Genomic DNA, 21,168 nt, shown 5'->3' with positions numbered 1-21,168 from the left:
CCCATACATCATACCGGGAGGGAGATCATCAACCCAAAGGCTTCGCACAATCCATGAAGATCCAAGTTTTAGAACGGATGCTGGAGTTGACGGTCCTTCGACAGCAGATCAGCGAGGATTTACCAGTACTCTCGAACAATCTCCACTTACTACTCCCAATATCGCTCCCTCCACTCAGCTGATCACTTCAACCCTCGTCCCAGACTTGACCAGTTTTATCATCCGACACAGCGCGCACCCGATTTCCTGCGGCGCATATGGAGATGTTTACCGGTGTACATACCGCGGACCAGAGGGCAATGCAGAGGTTCGTGCGGATGTTGCAGTTCTTCCACACCCACTAATTTTACACTCGCCCGCAGGTCGCCATCAAAGCCATGCGACCAGGATACGTTGATGCTGAGGTAATATTCTATCTGAGGGAATAGTCATATTCTCATTAAGCTTTCTTAGATGTTTCGGAGGGAGCTTGGAATTTGGAAGAGGTTGCGGCATTCTAATATTTTGAAATTCATGGGCACAACTTCGGGCTTTGGTCATTCAGCGGCTTTGGTTGCTCCGTGGATGACCAATGGCACTCTGACGACATTTCTCCAGCAGAACAAAGAGACCCTTGGGCTGCACGATCGTCTACTTTTGGTGAGCACTTCAAATACGTTCCCAGTTTGCACAGTTGAATTCATTGTTTTGTGCCCAAGCTTCGTGACATTGCTGCTGGCCTCAACTATCGTGGGTAAAACGTGCATATCCATAGGAAAATGTATAATTTTTTATGTCAGTTCATACGTTTAGTTTGACAGAAGACGGACATACGGACTTAAACCCTATCGTTCATGGAGACCTCACTGGTGTAAGATCCATCATTTATTCTATCCCTCACATACTAACGATCAGTTGCAAGAACAACGTCCTCATTGATAGTGAAAGAAAGGCGTATCTTGCCGATTTTGGCCTTTCTGGAACTTTTAAAAAGTTGGCTGGCATGACATACCTCGCGAGGATGAGCTGTCATCCAGGAGCAGTGAGATGGACAGCTCCTGAAATTCTCTCTGGAGAAGAATCAGCTTCTGCAGCCACCACTCAAAGTGATATGTACTCCTTTGGTAGTATCATGCTCCAAGTCAGTGATGGTCCTCTTGCTAATGTAATTTCCTGACTCGTCCTGCAGGTTTTAACGGGAGACATTCCTTGGCGTCACTTGGCCAACAACATTGCAGTCTCGCTGAAAGTGGTTGAAGGGAGAATACATCCTCGTCCGGATGACTGTTTTGTCACTGGCCAGCAATGGGATTTTATGACATGTTGCTGGTCTACTACGCCCATTGATCGTCCTCCTACTGAGGAAGCAGTTCAATTTGTGGATAGCGCTTTGTGCGCGAGCACGAGTCCCCAGACCCCGAGTTTGTCAATCTCTATCACCGCTTCTCCATTAATTCTGACGGATTATACTTCCCCGAGCACGAGTCCGCAGACCCCCAGCTCGTCGATCTCTAGCGACGAGCAATCCCCGGGTATGGCCCGTAATCAGTATCTTCGTGGGGACACTGACACTCGTAAGACTCCTATCGTAGAATACCCTTGCTCGTTTTCTCATATCGTCGTAGGACTTCCCGTGATGCAGGACATTGATTCATCATTGGACGCTCGGGAAAATTATCCTGGGGTTATGCTGCCTACGTATCCTTCCACTACTTATACGACTAGCTTAGATCCATCACGTAAGGCCCTGTATCGTTATCATGCGTATCATAGTCCTCAAACCTTCTTCTTCCAGGGACGCAATCAATCCTGCCTCGACCTCACACCAGCGACTTCTCTGCAATGTACCATGCATACTTCCCGGATGAAGACGATAATAACGCATTATTGCAACACTACATGCACCATGTTCTCCGTACCCAGTATTTGCATGCCGACTGGTCCATTGATACACTCATATGGAATCTCATACACTCCAGTGATTCAGCCCGAGAGGCTGCATGTTTGCTTGCGGATTTGCACCGCAAGAGCACCCAAGGTGCAATTGGTTTCACTGCGCCAACAGACCATGATGTGTACGCACGCATACGAAGTGTACCAGTAATACCAGTGACGGAAGGAGACGCTTTTGCAAGCCTTTGCATGGTTTCCTATTTCATCTTCTCTAGGGGACAAGGGCAGTGGCAAGCGTTCCTCGACAGCGCTTGCAAATTTTCCATCAAAGTTCTCCAGCGGAGACATCATGCGCCGGACTGGGCGCTGAGCTTATGCAGTGACAGTATGCAATTTATCATCAAGACGTCCATGTGGTTCGATGTCCTTGCTTCTGCAACGCTGAGCCGTCGTCCCAAGTTCCTTGACGTGCTCCGTTCGCTCTATGACCCCGCCACTGCCGTCGATGATGGCAGACCGGAGCTTTCCATGATGTGCGTCATGGGATGCGAGAACCACATCGTCCTCGCCCTCGCTGAAATCGCTAATCTCGCATGCTGGAAGGATGAATGCAGGCGTGTTGGGAGACTCATCGTTCCCGAACTCGTCAGACGCGGGCAAAATATCGAAGCCATCCTGCAAACTACCAATGATTCTGACCACCTCCAGGGCTTTGAATCGGAGAAGTCACGCCGACGACGCCTCACATCTGACGTATTCCGCGCGTCCGCGCTTGTTTATCTCCACTTCATCATCTCTGGGGATCACCCACAATGTCCAGAGATTATAAGCAACATCGCAGAAACAGTCAAGTGTCTCAGGCGTGCTGAAGACGTCAGCACAGCACGCCATATTGTGCGCAGCGTCGTGTTCAGCATATGCATATGTGGCTGCTTAACGGATGTCCCTCAATATCGCGAGTACTTCCTGCGATGCCTGCTGGAGCAGCAGACGGAGACAGTGGGGAACTGTACTCGGGTTGCTGAACTTATGAGAGAAGTGTGGAGGAGCCGAGAGCGAGGGGAGCCCGTGGACTGGCGTGTCGTCATGCAGCAGTCCCAGATGCTTCTTGTGTGAAGGCTATTCTACGACACATGGACTTTTACTTCCTGGCGCCTCATTATTTGCTAAAGTGTTCGGCATGCCCCCAGTATGTAGGTCGGTTGTTTATTTCCCGAGGCTCTCCGTTCTTATACCCTACAAGCAGTAATTTATTTACGCCCGGTGAACAAATCGCGTCTGCGCTTGCACGACTTCCGAATGCTATGCGTTATTTTCTAGACACCCACCTCCTCGGCCTTATCAATATTCAATGCACCGTCGGTATGTTTCTGATGGACCATTTCAGCACTGCCGCTAGCATCTTACTTATTACGACACCATTCTCAGATCTGCACATGCACGTGCAGTCTGAAACTTGTTCTCGATTCAGTCACTAGCTTCGGGACCATCCTGGCTTTTAGTACCACCGTACCACGCACATGTTGCGTCAGACTGGTCAGTCATAGCGTTTCAAAGCTGATCCCACACTAGTTATTCACGATGAGCGAACTCCACGGAAGATGATGTATGATATCTTTGCTGTAGAGATCACCAGGCGTGTTGTGCAAGACATGGTGATACAACCTTGGCACTGCCACTGAAATGTGATTGAGCAACTTTAATTAACGAACGACGTCAAGACTCGAGAGATGCCAATCGATCGAGGAGTGCACAGGAGAAGCGACTAGTGGTTGCAGCGACCGAGGTGTACTCAAACGTCGCAACGACGGGCACTGCGATGTTCCGTGATGGGGGTATCCAAGAGGTGTCTTGCCATGCGGAAACATCCTTCGGGCACGTCCCGGTGACTATCAAGTACCGACATGGGGGATCGTCGGAGATTCAGCGGGAGTTTCCTTTTGTAAGAATGTGTAAATCTGTTGAGTGTGCCTTGACAGGCCTGGGCCATGCTCTCGAATGAACGTTCTACTCGCGGAACGTTGAGAAGGCTTGATTCAAGGAGTGATCGTGTTTAATTTGATGATGATTACAAAAACCCCATAATTCGCGATATAATCGGATCAAATATACCTCGAGGGCGACCTGCAGGGACAGATATACCGATGTATCGCATTATATAATAAACCTGACACATTGTAGACAATACAATTTCAAGGCACATTGATATCCAGCTTATTCTCAGGTACCCCGGAGTTCTCTCGGGACTCGGTAAAGATAGAATCGTTGGCTGCGGTTACACGTACACTTTTTGAGTTCATCCATCGAAATCGGAAATTATATAAGCAAAATGCTTGGTCTTTATTTCACCCTTGATAGAAGAAACTTCAAAAATGTTTTCTTCATGTTTTGTGAGCTAATGAGACGGAGGATGCGTGGTGACCCCTCCCTCATCGCTTCGTGTTGTGCACCGATGTCCCAACCGACACTGGATCCCATAGCCCTTGCGGAGTTAATTACTTGGAGACCAATTCATGAATGAATCCAAATTAGTTTTGGATTACACTTCTGCATACTTCTTTAGGCCATAAACATCGCCGTCTTTTCGTTTGCGACAGAACCAAACATCACGCCGTCTTTTCTTTTGCGACTGAACCAAAGTGTCCGTCACCCCATCGGTATTTCCTGTAGGTGGCTGTAATCTCCTCTTAAAACATCTTCTTCAGTCAAAAATATATTGCTTCATCATTACAACCCCCAATCGTGGCGTGAATGTCAAACCCATACCGTAGTTCGTCAGCCAGCGGTAGTTCATCGCCCCCGTCTGAGACGCCTTCCAACAATACTTCTCCTGCCAACGTCTCCGCCCCCCTCTGGCAATCCAAATCTTCGGATGAAGCAGATTCCCATAGTACACATTCACGAGAAACTCCAAACAGAATGCCAGTAGATTTACCTCGTGCAAGCTTGACAGGCAGGGGGGGATGCTGGTGCGCACCACTTCTTCCCAGACCGTTCCATTTGCTAACGCATCCATTCCAATTTCCAATCGTAGGACATGTCGCCTCCGAAGAAAGGTACGTCTCGACTCAAATAAACCCCTTCATGCCTCTTGACCATGCATGTTATAATAGAAATGTGACGAACAACGAGAGGCCAACTCCTGTCATACCTGTAAACGCTTGAGAATAGATTGTCTCGGATGGGGATCAAGACGCCCAGAATGGATGCGCGTGAGTACAGGACCTGTCCCTCTTGCTACCGTCCCTTATCGTCCTACAGGACAAGAAAGCCGTCGAAGATTACAAGGCTGGCATCAAAGCTCAGCTAACACGGGCTGGCCTCATTCGTGGTCAGCCAAAATCATCGATATTGCAAGCCAGTTCAGCGGGTCCATCATCTACGCCAGCTTCTTCATCCTCCGTGTTCCCTTCACGACAGTTTCAACCATCTGCAACTTCTTCGGCGTCTTCTCGAGTCAACGATTTGGGAATGCCAGCGTATGTCGATTCATTGAGCGACCCAACCGGAATGTCCGTTTTTGGTGCGTTTTTTGTCATAAGAGAAATCAACCTTATAGCGACTGACACCCCATCCTCAGGTTCAACATTGAACTCACCTCAGATCATTTCTGTTCCCTCTGTACACGAGAGATGGGAGCTTTCAGCGTTCAAACCACAATTCCCCCTTCAGCCCTTCCGGCTCTCTTCCCTCAGACACATCGCCCGTGTCAGAATTGCACTTTAATCCTGACTTCGACACCGCCACCCAAGACCTGTATAACTCTCCAATGTTATCGATACCAGACGATGGCTTGCAAATGGAGCACATTTTCTATTACTTCGAGCATGTTCGGCAGTTGCAGTATGCGTTTGCTGGCAATTCTGTAGCAAATACAACATATTCAGTAAGATTTTCTCTAAAGCAATTGATTACTTCGTTGCTAACCATTATTTAGCTTGTATTGAAACATCCACAGGGCTCCGTGGCAAATGCTATTTCCGCATTGGCATCATTGCACTTCAGTTTAATTCGTATCGCCCACGGCTTTCGAGGCGCCAAACCCCACCCTGGAGCACTCACCGGCAATCCGATTTACTAATAGTGCCCACCAACAACTCTATAGAACAAGCAAACAACGCTAAGCGAGTCCGATGCGAATGCAGCCATCCACATTGTCGAGCTTCTCGCTCATGTCAGGTGGAGTAACAGATTGGCGCCCGATGTTGGATATTGCGAGCGAATGGCTTGCAAGGACGGGGATTACAACGAGCGACAACCCCAAGTTGATGATGATAAACATGAATGAGGCATCACGACTGGCACTGAAAGCCACGATGGTGAGTTTTACAGCGACTATGCGCAGACTAAGCTCACCTGAAGCTCGCAGTGGTGTGATATTATGTCAACCCTAACCCTGAAAACGACGCCAAAGCATCCTATCCTTCTACCGGCGACTGTTCCGCGGAGGATCGGGTTACTGGGGTTTAACGCAGCAGGGCATCGACGAGTCAGCCCTTCGTATGGATAGCTTAACTGGTTGTCCAGACGAAGTACTTCTTGGTATCGCGGAGATAGCAACTTTATCATGCTGGAAGATGCAAGAACTTCGTAAAGGTTCTTTGAGTATGAGAGAGCTCATTCGGCGAGGGGACGTTATCGAGCGACATCTTCGTACCCAAACAGAGACAATGCTATCGACAGAAGCGGACCAAACGTCCATTACATCCTGATCTATCGTCAATGAGCTGTTGAGCATGGCAATGCACAAAATTCACCTACTGGACACGCAAGTACATCCCTTCCTGCGGATGACACTCGGAGGATAGTAGCTGATATCTTCCGAGAAGCAACCATCCTCTACCTACACACAGTGCTCAGTGAACCTAATCCAGGTGCGTCGAATTGATACGTGATTTTGCAATGTTCGTGACTTTGCCACAGGAGTGCCCGAGATCGTGAATTCGATAGATGTCATTGTACAATTATTGAACCGGCTGCCCGTGTCAAATATCGACCGCTGCCTAGTGTTCCCCTATATGTCTGGCTGGGTGCCTCGTGGACGATCCCATGAAGCGCGAGTTTCTGAAAACACGGTTGCAAGGCCAACACAGTGGCTTTGGCAACATCAATCAGGCTCTGCGAGTCATGCAAACTGCATGGCAAAAACGGGATAGTCAAGGAGGAACAGTCCAATGGCAAGACCTGCTCCATATCCAAGGGCGCCAGTTGGTCCTACTAGTTTAAGTTCTGACGGGTTTTCACTCTGTATATCATACACACCTAGTTATTTTAAGGCCATTGCATCGGTCGTACGATACCATCCTACAGTACTTGGATTAACAAAATGTAGAGCTTTGAATTTGAGGAATATTAATTTGACTCACATTTCAACGTCCTGTCTCTAAGGAGAGCGATGTTCCTGATGACTAGCAGGATGAGTTTGAAAGAAAAGGAGAACTCGCTGGGCCGCTAGGACGAGATATGTGCGATGCAAGCAGGGGAATGGGTCTGTGCACAAAGGGAGAGTTAGTTCACGTCAAGAACAAAGAGTGAAAGCTATATACCGAACGACCGGAAATTAGCATTTCCTATGTGAGGCATGGGCGCGCACCTACAAGGACCAATAATATGGTAAAAACTTGCCGCATCAGTCTGCTTAAAGAATCTATGCAGTGAAAATTGATGGCATGACACATGTGGGAGCAACGTGAGGAGGCTCGAGCGTCAGGCGGTCATGAAGGGCGCTGAAGGCCTGATGCCATCACTGCCTGACATTCCTAACGGTACCGTCCAGAAAACTTCATAGCGACGACTTCATGGGCGTCGGCGCTTAAAGTCAAAAGTTAAGCCAAATAGCATAAAATAAATGCACGTGACAGTCGCGTCCAAAAAGACGAACCGTGTGCTTGTCACGACACAGCCACAACAAACCTTTTACTTTTGATTTCTGCATTGACGACCACGATTACGACACACACACACACACCAAAGCATCTACGGCCATGTTCAAGGCAATTCTACCTTCGTCGAAAAGAATATCTTCTTCAGAGTTCACTATGGTCACGAGCCCTGGAGATCCACTCAGCGGAAAGGAGAATCTACCTGACAATCATGTTGTCACTCCTGCGCAGACGAAATCAGGCAAGGGAACTCACAAGGGTAATTCGAAGCAAGAAAAGATGAAGACAGTAAAGGTCTCGCAGGATCTTGTGGTCGAGCCGGTGGTAATGAACCAAGCCTTTGACAAACTACTGGTAGGAGTGTGCAGTGATGACATTAATCGACGATATCTAATAGCGCATGCGCACAGGACGAGCTACAAATTCCCTCCACCGTTCGGGTAAAGCTAGCTGGCATGGATGCGACCGTTAAAGCGGCCATGCTAAAATCATCACACGTTATAACATCAAACCCCACGTCTGGGCCACCGAGCACCCCAATGACGTTGAGAAAAGCCCGCAGTAGCGAATCTATGGGCTCGCCTATTCCGCCTTCCATGAGCTATGACCAGATGCCCACGAAAGGCAGTTGGATATCTGGTCTCTCTGGAAAGAGTACGACGGATCTGCACGCTCTCGATGACAGGCAAAGACATGACCGTGGGTTATCGGTTGATGGTACACGGACATTCTCTCAGGGTCAGAATTCCTCGGTTATCTCAGGCGACCTTATTACGAGCAAATCCAAAGAGAAGGGCTTCGTGAAGAACATAACTCCCGTCAAATTCTGTAGTATATTGGCATCAACTTCCAGCACTCAGCTAGAAGTAGAAATCGTCAAGAAACTCCGACTACTCCTACGGAATGAGTCCGCAATGTGAGTGCTGAGCGATTTGGAGTTCTTGTGCCATGTTAGCTGATTGAACTTTGATCAGTTGGTCGGAAGACTTCCTGAAATTGGGTGGTTACAATGCTATGCTTACACGATTGAACGAGATACTCGAAGTTGAATGGCGGTGAGTCGATACCTCCAATTTTCAAATCACATTCTCATCTTTTGTTCAGAGAAGAGCAACATGATGACCAGATGTTATATGAATTACTTCGATGCTTTAAGGCCCTATCGACCTCTGCAATTGGTTGCTTTGCCTTGCGTAGCTCGTGCCCGACCCCGTTCGTGCAACTAGTCTCCTTGCTTTACTCCGACAAAAAGCCCGGAGATGTGGCAACGAGACAGCTTATTGTCGAATTGTTGCTCATATTGTTCGAGTTGTATCCTTCTTCGTCGCTCCCATCTACTGGTAACCGTCCACGTCGCGAAGCTTGGGAACCCGAGGGCCGCTCATCCTCGACTCTCATCACCTTCCCAGCACCACACAAGAATTTCTACTCGCTGATTCGTGCTCTCCTTCTGACACCCGCGCCTCCTGCAACTGAATCACCTGCTTCGCCTGTGTCACCTCATGCTTTTATTGAATCACTACATCGCCCAAGAATTTACAAAACTTACCTTCAGGAGCTTTCGGACGTTTGCAGAGATTACTTCTGGGTATTCTGTCACCCGAATAACACAGTCTGGAACTTGGAAGAGGTAGATGAGGGCAAGGTGGAGAAACCCAAAGCACCTGGAGGCATGACGGGAGGTGTCGAATTTGAAGCTATGGGATACTTTGTAAGTGGATGAAGTACACGACAACTGAAGCTGACTTACAATTCCTTTCCGAGCAGACGATGCACCTCAAACTTCTCAATGCAATTGCCAAGTCCGTTCATGAGCTTAATCTGCCCAAGGAACACGACATGTCTGCGCACCGCTTCCACTCTGACCTATTTGCTTCTGGATTTGAGCGGATCATTTTGGTGAGGTTAACCTGGCCTGATAGCTGAACGGACATTCATTATATTTGGTTCTATAGATATCGCGCAAGACATCTGTGACGTATTATCCAACATTGCATCTCGAACTTTCCCGGTATATTGCCTGGGCAGGGGCTGCAAAATTCGAGCTGCCATGGACTGTATCACGGCTGATCGGTGCTCCTCCATTGGCATTAGCCAAGCCGATTGCCAGTCAACAACAAAGACCAACGCGACAAGGCCAAGTCTCACAGGGTACGCCGACCAGGAGGCCTCCGGGTTTTGTTGGGCTGCCGTCTCCCAAGAAGGTTGAACCTATCAAGTTTGAATAAATGCAAGTACTGTGCAGGGAAGTTGGAAGCTTCATGACAGCGGTGTATTTCAATCTTTATCTTAAGGCTTTCATTTTGCTGTTGTACTTTTTAGCCATGCTTTTTTTTGCTCATCCTGGAATAGGTGCACGAAACACAATAAATTAACATCGATAAAATGTCGATAGGGACTGTCCGCTATTAAAAACACAAACATATATTTGAGCCCATATGATGTACAAAGATAGGGTTGAAAGAGAAAGAACTACACGTGTTCCTCGCCACAGGGCACCAACTCGCGCAACGCCCCAACCTCATTCCACTTGCGATGCTATTCCTCCACTTAATGTCCTCCCAAAAGCCGAGAGCCCTCGTTGTCATTGCCGCTGAATCCAAACCTAACATTGTTGGCGTTTCTGTTCCTAATCTTGAGCTCCAAACCGATTGCACTCCGCATGAGCCAGCACAATGACAGGATAGCAGCTCCAAGCGCACACCAGTGCACAAATGGCGACTTTTCCGGCGTCTGGTTTACAAAGACAGCCCATATGAACCAGGAGACCGCGAGACAAGCAGGAAGGTCGCCTTCTGCGGACGCGTACGCATAGGCGGATGCAATGGTCTGGAGGGTGAACCTGGGAATACGGGATCAGATATTACCCAGATCAAGTGAAGTATGACGTACAGGCTAAGGAAGACGAAAACTTTGGTCCAGATCCTCACTGGCTCGATTTCAGCATCCACACCGAAAGCCGCAAAGGCGGTGGTGAAGATCAAGCATGTCGTCCAGCCGTGGTAAAGGGAGAATGGAAGATGCAGGAAGAGTTCGTCGCAGATATTGCGTACAGTGCTCAACTTCACAAGCCGGTAAATTTTCTGTACAGACAATCAAGTTGCTGTCGTTCGACTAGGAGGTAGCAAATAACGACCTACCGATACGACTGAACAAGTAAAGACGATGAAAACCAAAGCTATGACGCACGTCAGTAAACTGTACGACTGAAAAATCAAGATGACCGACCATATTTGTACTCCTGGTTGGTCCAGGAATAGATGTACATAGCATTCAGGAAGTCGAGAAGCGGGAGATTCCAGCCGATGATGTCGATAATGAGTTCCTTACCCCGTCCTGAGAACTGGTAGGTGCATGTTCCAAGAACCAGCAAGTGAATGACAGGCCTGTTGGCGGTAAGCGGCTGACACGTGAAGCGTGCATGTTTCTCACCAAAGGAAGTATGCCCAGGGAGCAGGGGTAAAGTATGTCTCTTTCCCTGAGTAGTAGACATCCAAAGGAGAAATAACTGTGTAGCCATTTGCTCCCATGACGAAAAGCGCTCCAACAATATTGGCCATCTGGAAGTGAGCATCATAACGTCAAAAATGGTCAGATTTTATCAATATATTGGCTTTACTTTTAAAAGTAGGTGGTCGGTCCACGAATTGTTGGGAGGACGACGAAAGAACGATGCCATTATTGAATTTCTGGTGTTAGGGAGGGGAACTGAAAGAAAGGGCTTGCAATCAATGAGGCGTCAGATCTGCTGACTTTATGTAGGTCCACTAGTAAGCTGGGCAAACACGCGTCAGAAACGCGTTGGATGGGCGTGGTTTGTCACGTGGCTGCTGGCAAGATCTTGTCTCTGCACGTCACTGAGGAATGGAAGCACTTGTCAGTACTAGTCGATTCACCTGACTCCTTCTGATAGCCCTTCCCTGCAGTGCATTACACAGGTGATGCTGCATTTTCCGACTTGATTCAGACGGCACGCCGACCGGGGGCTCTGAAGCAGTGGAACTGCCTTTGCGCTTCCTGCGAAGAGTACGCCTGCAGTGGACACAATATTCGTCTAACACAGCTCGTCGATCGATCGCGACCTTGGTAGGTGCCAGGTGGTGTTCGAAGAGATTTGATGGAAGGCATTGGTGTCACGTGTGGCGCTTATATACGTAACAAATGTGTCGATGAACGACTCGAATGCGCTTGCACCTTTATGTAATTCAATATCTCATGTTTCTTTCACCGCGTATCTGATCTAGGCAGAACTTGCTGTTCCGTTCTAAGCCCACCCAGCTCTCGAGCGAGTTGGCAGAAGTCCTACTTTTCTCCCAGCATCTGCCAATCTAACAGCCCTGATAGCAGGATCAAAGTTGGATCTTGACATGCGCGTGACTCAAAGAGTGCGTGGAGTGGCTACTTACCGAGACAGGTGTACGCATTACGAGGTGGAGACTTGAAAAGACGTTACTCTCGCTTTCTGTTGTGGTGTGGTCATCACCATAAAAGAGACGACTTGAAAGTGAACAATACAACTATCAAGCACTTGGCGCATTCGCCGCATGGATGGATACAAATGGCAATAGCATTGAATTGCTGCCTAATGACACTTTCATGCGTAGCTGGCTGCTGTACAAGGTCTACACCTGGAGACCAATGCAAGATTCTTCATCTGACTTATTCTCTCTATGGTCTAGGTCTGAAAGCTATAATAATAAATTGAGTCTCGAATCAGCAAGAAGAACAGCAACATACCTGGTAATAAGGTTGGGGAAGTACGTCCGAGGTACCCACTGTGTGACTTACAGGTGACATGGGAGTGTCGAAGTGGTTGGTGAATGGCTCGGAGAGTGTTTGGGGGAGTGTTTCCGGAGTGTTGGTATGGGACGCAATACGTGATGAAAACCATGAGAGCAAGCAGTCATAAAAATCCCCCAGCGACCTCAAATCTTGCCTGTCAGCGCAGTAGCCTAGCGACCAACGATAGAAGATGATCATGCAAAGTAATATGCAGGCATACACTGGTATTATCAGATTTCTCAAATATCCTTTGAGCGGCAGGGTGTGTGTTACTACAGCAACATGGCAATGAGTGTCATCCAAATTCCAGATACTAGGACGCTTGATTAGTACTCACTGTCGTAAGAGCGAACCTCGATTGAGACCACCACAAATCCTGAACCCATTGCTGCATGAGACAAGAGGCAATTGTGGACGGGGGGATCGGTTTTGTGTGCTGACAACACTGTGTGCACCAGGCGAACATGAAGCAGTGCAAGTAGGAAGGATAAGAGAGTTATGCTAAGCATGAATGGAGACAGGAATCCAACAGGGGCAAAAAAGCCGACCATGCCTGCAGCAAGTAGCTCGCCGATGTAAGCGAATACAAAGTAAATTGTGAATAACTGGTTCATTGTTGGATGTAGAGTTGTAAAGAGTGCAGACAGGCGTTGAGCTCAGGGGCGTGCACAGCCACATTGTGATCACTTGCATTGAACCCCTAGGATGGTCAAACAGCAAGCTGAGCGCTGAACATGGCACGCCACATCGTTATGGAATTTCGTTGTGAACCTTAGCTGGGCCGTTGACCCTGAATATTGTTAAGATTGATGAGTCGAGGGGACGCTGAGAGATTAAAGGCGTCTAGGTCAAGTTGCAATTTTGACAAAGTCGTTCTTACGTATACGCCTAACTTCCGCTGTTGGACCGAAATGTGCTGTGCTTCCTGTGCGTGAATTGAAGTGATACAATGAGTGTTTTATTCCGTAATGATAATGTCCATGGCATATACTTGATGAATACTATACATTGCTAGTTGCGTATTCCGATGCCTCCTGACATATAACGCCGTCATGCGTTCAATGCAATATGTATACATATTCCCATAAGATGTCCATCACAACCATAATGTACTTCCCAATTGATTAAACCTTGATACGCAGAGCTTTCTTAAAGTTCTCCCATTTGCTAGGGTGCGAGAACACCACCTGCCATCTAAGAACTGTCAACGACAACGGCACGATATCCGCAGCTGCAATCTTACCTGACAATCAAATCACCGCGTCCCATCGTCTTTCGACCTTCCCGAATCGGCATGCCCGCTCCTTTAACCAATAATTGCCCTTCGGTGGACTTGTCGTAGATTGGATAGGGCAGTGCGAAGACAATTTCTTCCCCATCCATGCCGTCTATACAAATATCGGCCCCTAGCTCGGCGAGGCTCTCCATCCATGGCACACAAATATACACAAACAGGTCATCTTTTACCCTAGTGAAACCACCATGAGGTACCTCTTCAACCACGAAGATTACGTCCTGAAGAGTCCCGTCCTTCCGCTGGTGACCTGTACGGGGACAGACAATCCTAGTTCCGCTTCGAATACCCGGAGGTACATCGATATAGATCTCGACTTGCTCTGTTTTGCGGGATAACAACTCCCGTGTGATGAGAAATTGGAAAGCCGTTCCATGATACATCTCGTGAAGGGTCAGCGGAAGTGGAAACAGCCACTCCTTGGATGTGCCTCGAGGCGCACCAAGGGGTCTTAACGGGGAACCATACGTGGGAGCGTCGTCTGAGTAAGTTGAACCCTCTTCTTTTTTGTACTTCGATGACCCCTTGGAAAGCTTTTGAAGTAGTTCCCTATGGAACAATAAATTAATTGTGATAGTGTTGAAAACAGATCACTTACTCTCCCAGTCCGCGCCGAGACAGTTTGTGTAATTTAGATGATGTCGGTGGAATTACAGGCCGCGAGAAATTGCCTGTTTGACTTCGCAGTGATTTCGCACCGTTCGGAACGCGTGTGCGACCTTTGGAATATATGGAGGTAGATCCAGCCCCTTGGTTGTTTTTAGACCGGCTCAAAGTCTCCGACTTCGGGTCGCGTGAGACCGGAGCAAGCGCTTGTCCTGATCGTGGCTCGTGCGAATTGAGTGAAGGGTCACGCAAATTGTCATGTGACTTTGAGTGGGGAATGCTCGTGCGACTACTATGAGAACGGCTAGCGCTCGTGGCGTACGACGGCGCTTGATCATGTGCAGATGGTAAATCACGTAAGTTATCGTATGATTTTGTTCGGGAGCGGGAACGAGAGCCATTGCTGCCATTGCTGCCTGTGCTAGAAGGCTTATGGGAGTGGTGTTTTAGATTGGAGTGATGGTCGTGTGAGGCATAATGAGTGGTTTTGTCGTCTGACGAACTAGGCTGGGAAAGTTTTTCGGCGTCAGAGCCAGGAACGAAAGTGGAGGAGAACTGATTGAGTGTCTGCTCACTCTTCTGTGAGCTTGACGACTTTGTATGACGGGATAACTGTGCATTGGCTTGTGGTCGTGGCTCCGCGGAAGAGCTTTTGGCTGTGCCACTTTCCGTGGGCGTAGATAACGGTGAGACACTGTCTCCACAGGAAGGAACCATGCCTTCTGTGCCATCCATCAAGGAATGGTAGGCAGTGTTGACCTGGCAATGATGATGTTGAATGTTAGACTGGAGGACACGATGATTACACCGCTTACTTCAACAAACATCTGCGCTGCGTGTTCTTTCCCGAACTGATGACGGTCGGGGTGCCATTGAAGGGCCTGTTGAGAGGATGAGTACTGTTTATGCACAATGAAAGCCGGAAACATACCAGTTTCTTGTATGCAGTTTTGATATCTTCGTCTGTAGCGTCGAAAGTGAGACCAAGAGCATTATAATATTCTGGTCGGCGAGCAGCTACGGGCATCATCGGAGAGTAATGAGAGTGGGTTTACAAGGCTCGCAAGCTGCACAGGGAGGTAAGCAGGAAGGGCTCCAAGAGTGGGGGAGGGATTGTCCTCCTTTTGTAACGCAGGGTAGCATTTATATGTGAGAGAGAAGGCTCGTTAAAAACGACCCGAAACGTACTTTCCAACTTGTAGATAGCTTCTAAAGCGATCATGAAACGCAGATTGCCTGCAGGTCACATACTGAAAACAACTCTGCCTCATGTTCAGCACGGAAATTCCGCGTGTTGTTATGAGTAATTACTCGCCCGAAGCATGATCAATGTGTGTCGGACGCTAGCGCTGCTGTGCAACATGATAATTGGACTGCACTACAGCTTGCATTTTTTTGTTCGCCTGGTGGCTTATCGCGTTTCTTCATTATGCGGCGCAGCTAGCGGCACTAGATAGTAGTCAGAAGAGCACTAACGGCTAATTCTACTTACTTGAACTCGTTCCTTTTTCGGTGCGCGTAAGCTTTAAGAAGGTTTTTCACGGTGTTAGTAGAATACTCCATCCGACATCGTGCCTTGATCAGGATCTCGCCCCACTAGAGGCCGACAATCGATCATTGGAAAACATCAAGTTGGTCGACAGCTGACCAGAATCGTCATCAATGCATCATCACTCCATCAATCCGTGGTTATATCAATTGAACAACAGATTTCCCAGAGAGCCTGGCCAGTGAATTCCTGGAACGTCATCTGTCCTCGAGGTGTGTGACAAGGTTTTGTTCGGTTCTCCGCTGCTTTCATAAGCTTCAAGTTAACGTCCTTGGTTCAGCTGAGTCTTAACGCAGCAGCTTCTCTCTACACAATCTCCTCCGAGGACCTTTCGTTCATCACCGTCTCTAGTTTCAGGTTACCCCACACCATATTGAAGGCCGTAAGTCTAAGACTTTTATGAATCATACCCCGTCGGTCACCCATGAATGCTCCGGGTTGCTCGCAGCAGTGCCGCCTCGTGTCTCTTATATTCATAGCTTTACCCCAATGCTATCGGGACTCCGCGTCTCATCAATCCTGGGCGCGTATTAAGACGGACGGTGTTTTGAATCGCTGCGAGGCAGTTCGCTATTTGTCACCTACGCACTTTAGTGGAGTGTATTGGCGCAAAGGCCCGTGATGTCAACCCTTGACAATGTACCGTTCCAAAGGATCACAGAATCCGGTACACTCGTAGGCATCGCACACGTCCAGCGTTTCTTTCATTCTCTTGAGACTCATGCCCCAGGTACTAGCTTGTTACTGGTCTCGCTCATAACTATTCTAGGTCAGTCTGTCAAACGGGCATCCTCATCGGTGTTTGGATTTCCGCTCCACGCGGGCTCCACAGTCAAAGTGAGTGCTATACAATTCATTCGCGGGAGAATCACCCTCACTATTCGCGGGAATGTTGATCGAGTTGTCTATTTGTCAAACATGCTTGTTCTATGTTTGTATTGATCTCTATGATCCGGGCCATCCTATTGTCCTATCGACCGCGGAGTGGAACTCTACAATGTCACCGGCTTCCGGCACTGCAATTCGATGATCATCACTCCCTGTGATGTTGTCGTTGTACCTCAATAAATGTAAGTCATTTAGTCTCCTGATTCGTGGTCTGCTCCTGAACACCTTTGAATGTCACTATCTAGACGCTTATTGTATGACACGTTGGGTGTAACAGTAATCATATCTCATGAGACTAATCGTGAAATGAATTAAAAAGTACAGTTGATATGCTAATCTAACGAGTGGAGGTAGATGATGCCCTGATAAATGATTACCCCAACAACTTCTTCAGCCCCTCTTTCTGTGAGGGCGTAAGACGGTCTGGGAATACGACATCACACCGTACTATGAGGTCTCCTTTCTTCTTCATGCTGCCCTGCTTTCTAATCGGCATCCCTTCGTTGGGAATTCTTATCTCCTGATTGGGCTTCACCACGCCACCAGGCAACGAGATTTGCAATTTTCGGCCGTCCAGAGCCACGATGGTCTTCTTTCCGTCTACGCCTGTGAGTGCCTCCACCAAGGGTATCCTGAGACGGCAAATCAGATCATCTCCTTCCCGTGTGAAAACATCATGGGGTTTCTCCTCCACCACGAATACTAGATCTTGTGCCTCCCCGTTCGGCTGCTCATTGCCGGCTCGAGGGAAACGTATCTTTGTGCCGCTCTTCCAGCCCGGGAGAACCTGGATTTCAAGCACCTTTTCCTCCGTAGAGCCCCCCAATAATCGTCTGCCGACCTTCAGGTGTTTGGTCGTACCTGTAAATAGTTCTTCAAGTGAGAGCTTCAGTGGGCGAGTAGTTTCTGAAGGGGCTGGGGCTGGGGCTGGGGCTGAGGTTGACGTCGACGTCGATGATTGATGTCTAGGAGATGGTCGCTCCGATGGCATGCTCCCCGGCATTCCAAAGAAAGACCCGCCACCACCTATATCGTCGTCATCAAAAATGTTTGGACTTCTGCCCATGCCACTCGTACCACTCCTGCCACCGCTCGTGCCACCAAAACCTGAAGGACCGCCCATGCCACCGAACATTGGAGAGCCACCCATACCACCCATACCTCCAGAGCCACCCATGCCTCCGAAGCCTCCGCCAAATTGGCTGAATATTTGTCTACAAAAACGTTTAGTTACTAAATGTTGAATGCTGGACAATGCATGCATGTTACTTACTCGAATATTTTTTGCGGGTCACTTGGCGCAAACCCATTACCCCCGGGGCTAGATGTGAATCTAAATGTGGCCCCCCCTGGGAAGCCTCCTGAACTACCCGCAAAGCCAGGGAATCCAGCGCCAGGGGCAGACCCTCCTCCACCTTTGAGACCCTCTTCACCAACTTGGTCATATATGGTTCGCTTGTTCTTGTCACTGAGGACTTCAAATGCTTCTGAAATCTAATAACCCGTCAGCTAGGAGCATAAAGCGAGATATCCCACTTACCTCCTTGAACTTCTTTGAGGATTCTTCAGACCCTCCATTGCGGTCTGGATGCCATTTCAGAGCCTGCAAACAAGACGTCAACTTGAACAGGTGCGAGCATGTGAAAAGTATCACATACCATTTTCTTGTATGCCTTCTTGATTTCATCCTCCCCGGCATCTCGAGAAATACCCAAGGTCTTGTAGTAGTCGGCACCCATACTTGGGAATGTACTTGGTCGTTGTACTAGATGTGACTTACTTGAGTTGGAAGTTCAACACTATATAGCCCTGCGGCTGTGAATTATTCCTCAAATTCAGGAAAGTTCAAGATCTCTGTTTTGATTTCCCCAGAACACCCCAGAACCGTCCGAGTCACTGACGTCAACTCCGACTCATGGTAGGGCATACGTGGGAAGATAAGTCCATGGACCTGACGGCATGTGACACAACGGCATATTTAAGTTATCGACTCACCCAGAACAAAAACTACTCATATAATGACTTGAAAACGACACAAAAACATTGGGCATAAATAAAAGTGGAGGCGATCATTCAAGAACTGTCACATATTGGAACTGAGAGACGGACACGCTGAAGGTACTATTGTAAGACTCGGCGTGATAGCTAGAGACGAAGAAAACATACCTCAGTGTTGTGGAACAACGACTGAGGGACAAAGCGATGCGGGACTGTATGCTATGAGACACGTGATGATGAAGGAAGGAATTCTATACTAATGCTGACGAAGTTGAATCCAACATCACAGTCAGACGACAACGTCATACTTTGGTGCATCGCTTCCGTACAATGCCAAAGCCATCAAGAAAACTGTTGACTAACGCCCATTGTTTTATATTTGTCCATTTTGTCTGCATTGCATCTGCACAATCAAGGTTCACCTGCTCCAAGTTGGGAAAGATGCCGCTGAGGATGAGAGCCACCTTTAGTGGTGTCTCGACCGGTGAATTTCCGAAGACGAGGTGTTTGAGATACTTGTTGCAGATTCCACCGCCGGGAGTTTTGAGATCTATTCCGTCCAGCTTGGTGGCATCAATAACAAGAGCGAGAGAAGTCAGAATGGGGCAGAGCCGAAGTAATTCGATTAACCCATGTAACGTGGGCATTGTGGTGTTACCGACGGGATTATAGCAGCTGATTTTGAGTACGTCGAGCTTTGGCCAGTCTCTCACCAGCTGGCAGAGTTCCTCATCAGATATGGAAATGTCACAGCCCCTCTCGACGGACAGTTGAGTTAGGTTGCGGCATGCTCGCAATGGCATGAAGACACCCGGTTCTGCGCGTATCTTTCCAGAGTTTCCAAGAAGAGTAAAATCTTCAAGTCTGTCGGTGTCGCATCTCTCTCGGAGAATGGTGAAGAACTGGGATAACGTCGTGGATCCACTTGAGGAAGAATGAGCAACGCCATAGTCAATCTTAATCTCTTTGCTTTCTATGACCCGAAGTGAACTCAAGAAGTTCAAGGCACGCTCGAACGTATCGGTAGAAAGGCCCAAAATTTTTAAATCGTGAAAGCCGGGCAATTCTAAACGCGACTTTCTCTCGGAAGCCGAAAATGTCCTCAAGTCCAAGCAAAGTGACCGCAGAGCTCGTAGCTGCATAATATGTTCGATGCCTTGGTTGCCTGGATCCCATACCGATAACGAGTGAAGATGGTGGAGCTGGGAAATAGGTGGTGTGACGAAGGGTGAGATCTTACGAAAGAACTCGTCGGTTGCAGGTCGAATTCTCAAAGCCATATCCCGGAGATGAGGACACAAGGCCCCAACAGACGAAAGGACCGAGAGAAAGACAGAAGAAGTTGAAGAGATTTGCACGTCCAAGACCAATAGGGAGGGTACCAAAGCCATGCGCAAAAACTCTGTAGCGCCGCGAGTTCCATTGGCAGACCATGATAATTTGCGAAGGTTCGGAAACAAGGACGCAGGTGTTGAAGGAAAGGATAACATTAGAGAACCGAGAGGCTCGACGATGGCCTCAAAGCGGCGCGATTGTGTTGCAATGATTGAGTGTACGCGAGACGTGTATTTGCAAAGAGTATCCCACATCATGCCGTCAAGAGGTTTTTGTAATACCTGGAAATGAACTCAGCCTGAAGCCCACAAATCACACCAAACCTGGGCACCTACCATACGTCCTCGATCAGTGCCAAACAAGTCACTTGGTAAACATTTGATAAGAGGCTCCGGGGACTGCAGATCCCTCCAAAGAATATCAAGTGCTAGACGCTCAAACGCGCGGCATGTGGATGCAAACGCAGGAAGTGACCCAAGTTGGATGTATGAACAGATTGTGTGGATTACTTCAAGGTTTCCCAAGGCTGCGTGCATGGTAGATGATCGATCATGAAGGAGAAGTTCCAATTTTCACAGCCACTTCACACCCTGATTATGATGTCAGTCTCATTTTGCAGTCAACCGTTAAACGTTAAACGTTAAATCTGGTAACCTTCAGTAAAACACACGATGCACACCCATCCGGCAAATATTGGTTATTTGCTGGCGCTAGCTTTCACTCTCCTTCAAAGGGTTCTCTAGCACTGGAGTTTTGCTCGAGTTACTACAGCCTCGCATGTATAATGACTCATCCCGAAATTAATTGATATAACCTTCCTGCTTGTGACCCGTCCGTGTGCGGTACAGACTCTGTATTGCGCACCTGCGACCAGTGTCCAGCTGTCATTATCAACATGACAGCAAGCCAGAAGCCCGCCAGCGAGCTTGACGTACCCGCCTCCTCGATACTTCGCGTGTTGA

At 48.3% G+C, this 21,168-nt stretch overlaps 9 protein-coding genes across 9 annotated transcripts; 4 read left to right on the top strand and 5 right to left on the bottom strand.

Moving 5' to 3' along the window:
- The first annotated feature begins 755 nt into the window (after window positions 1-755).
- On the top strand, window positions 756-3,063 carry F5891DRAFT_689707 (fungal-specific transcription factor domain-containing protein). Its single transcript, XM_041372807.1, has 5 exons — window positions 756-850; window positions 895-1,120; window positions 1,169-1,553; window positions 1,605-1,718; window positions 1,775-3,063. The coding sequence occupies exons 1-5, from the start codon at window positions 834-836 to the stop codon at window positions 2,986-2,988; spliced, it is 1,956 nt and encodes a 651-aa protein (XP_041231002.1). The 5' UTR covers window positions 756-833; the 3' UTR covers window positions 2,989-3,063.
- A 1,551-nt stretch (window positions 3,064-4,614) lies between these two features.
- F5891DRAFT_689685 (uncharacterized protein) lies at window positions 4,615-5,948 on the top strand. The gene is made up of 4 exons (XM_041372806.1): window positions 4,615-4,928; window positions 4,986-5,084; window positions 5,134-5,758; window positions 5,810-5,948. Exons 1-3 carry the CDS (start codon window positions 4,836-4,838, stop codon window positions 5,596-5,598), a joined length of 657 nt encoding a protein of 218 aa, XP_041231001.1. The 5' UTR covers window positions 4,615-4,835; the 3' UTR covers window positions 5,599-5,758; window positions 5,810-5,948.
- Window positions 5,949-5,954: 6 nt separating this feature from the next.
- F5891DRAFT_689620 (uncharacterized protein) lies at window positions 5,955-6,609 on the top strand. The gene is made up of 2 exons (XM_041372805.1): window positions 5,955-6,191; window positions 6,242-6,609. Exons 1-2 carry the CDS (start codon window positions 6,006-6,008, stop codon window positions 6,380-6,382), a joined length of 327 nt encoding a protein of 108 aa, XP_041231000.1. The 5' UTR covers window positions 5,955-6,005; the 3' UTR covers window positions 6,383-6,609.
- Window positions 6,610-7,779: 1,170 nt separating this feature from the next.
- F5891DRAFT_1102966 (armadillo-type protein) lies at window positions 7,780-10,190 on the top strand. Its single transcript, XM_041363609.1, has 6 exons — window positions 7,780-8,108; window positions 8,165-8,670; window positions 8,729-8,809; window positions 8,859-9,465; window positions 9,522-9,653; window positions 9,710-10,190. The coding sequence occupies exons 1-6, from the start codon at window positions 7,857-7,859 to the stop codon at window positions 9,980-9,982; spliced, it is 1,851 nt and encodes a 616-aa protein (XP_041230999.1). The 5' UTR covers window positions 7,780-7,856; the 3' UTR covers window positions 9,983-10,190.
- F5891DRAFT_689594 (uncharacterized protein) lies at window positions 10,075-11,575 on the bottom strand. The gene is made up of 6 exons (XM_041372804.1): window positions 11,374-11,575; window positions 11,187-11,314; window positions 10,983-11,140; window positions 10,895-10,932; window positions 10,647-10,837; window positions 10,075-10,596 (listed from the first exon to the last, which is right to left on the bottom strand). The coding sequence occupies exons 1-6, from the start codon at window positions 11,431-11,433 to the stop codon at window positions 10,305-10,307; spliced, it is 867 nt and encodes a 288-aa protein (XP_041230998.1). The 5' UTR covers window positions 11,434-11,575; the 3' UTR covers window positions 10,075-10,304.
- A 738-nt stretch (window positions 11,576-12,313) lies between these two features.
- Window positions 12,314-13,185, bottom strand: F5891DRAFT_1009278 (uncharacterized protein). The gene is made up of 3 exons (XM_041360582.1): window positions 12,874-13,185; window positions 12,492-12,808; window positions 12,314-12,442 (listed from the first exon to the last, which is right to left on the bottom strand). Exons 1-3 carry the CDS (start codon window positions 13,148-13,150, stop codon window positions 12,377-12,379), a joined length of 660 nt encoding a protein of 219 aa, XP_041230997.1. The 5' UTR covers window positions 13,151-13,185; the 3' UTR covers window positions 12,314-12,376.
- Window positions 13,186-13,660: 475 nt separating this feature from the next.
- Window positions 13,661-15,463, bottom strand: F5891DRAFT_1183367 (DnaJ domain-containing protein; the record flags this gene model as incomplete). Its single annotated transcript, XM_041366270.1, has 5 exons — window positions 13,661-13,730; window positions 13,780-14,379; window positions 14,429-15,195; window positions 15,252-15,317; window positions 15,368-15,463. 5 exons carry the CDS (start codon window positions 15,461-15,463, stop codon window positions 13,661-13,663), a joined length of 1,599 nt encoding a protein of 532 aa, XP_041230996.1.
- Window positions 15,464-17,065: 1,602 nt separating this feature from the next.
- On the bottom strand, window positions 17,066-18,834 carry F5891DRAFT_1009261 (uncharacterized protein). Its single transcript, XM_041360581.1, has 4 exons — window positions 18,532-18,834; window positions 18,414-18,476; window positions 18,147-18,367; window positions 17,066-18,087 (listed from the first exon to the last, which is right to left on the bottom strand). Exons 1-4 carry the CDS (start codon window positions 18,610-18,612, stop codon window positions 17,247-17,249), a joined length of 1,206 nt encoding a protein of 401 aa, XP_041230995.1. The 5' UTR covers window positions 18,613-18,834; the 3' UTR covers window positions 17,066-17,246.
- On the bottom strand, window positions 18,830-20,823 carry F5891DRAFT_1139452 (uncharacterized protein). Its single transcript, XM_041364871.1, has 2 exons — window positions 20,542-20,823; window positions 18,830-20,487 (listed from the first exon to the last, which is right to left on the bottom strand). The coding sequence occupies exons 1-2, from the start codon at window positions 20,740-20,742 to the stop codon at window positions 19,174-19,176; spliced, it is 1,515 nt and encodes a 504-aa protein (XP_041230994.1). The 5' UTR covers window positions 20,743-20,823; the 3' UTR covers window positions 18,830-19,173.
- Between the last annotated feature and the right edge of the window lie 345 nt (window positions 20,824-21,168).

This window comes from Suillus fuscotomentosus, assembly GCF_016647785.1.
Source record: "Suillus fuscotomentosus strain FC203 chromosome Unknown F5891scaffold_7, whole genome shotgun sequence".
NCBI classification, from domain to species: domain Eukaryota; kingdom Fungi; phylum Basidiomycota; class Agaricomycetes; order Boletales; family Suillaceae; genus Suillus; species Suillus fuscotomentosus.
The sequence above is the reverse complement of the archived record's forward strand: the minus strand, read 5'-3'. Positions and strand labels throughout refer to the sequence as shown.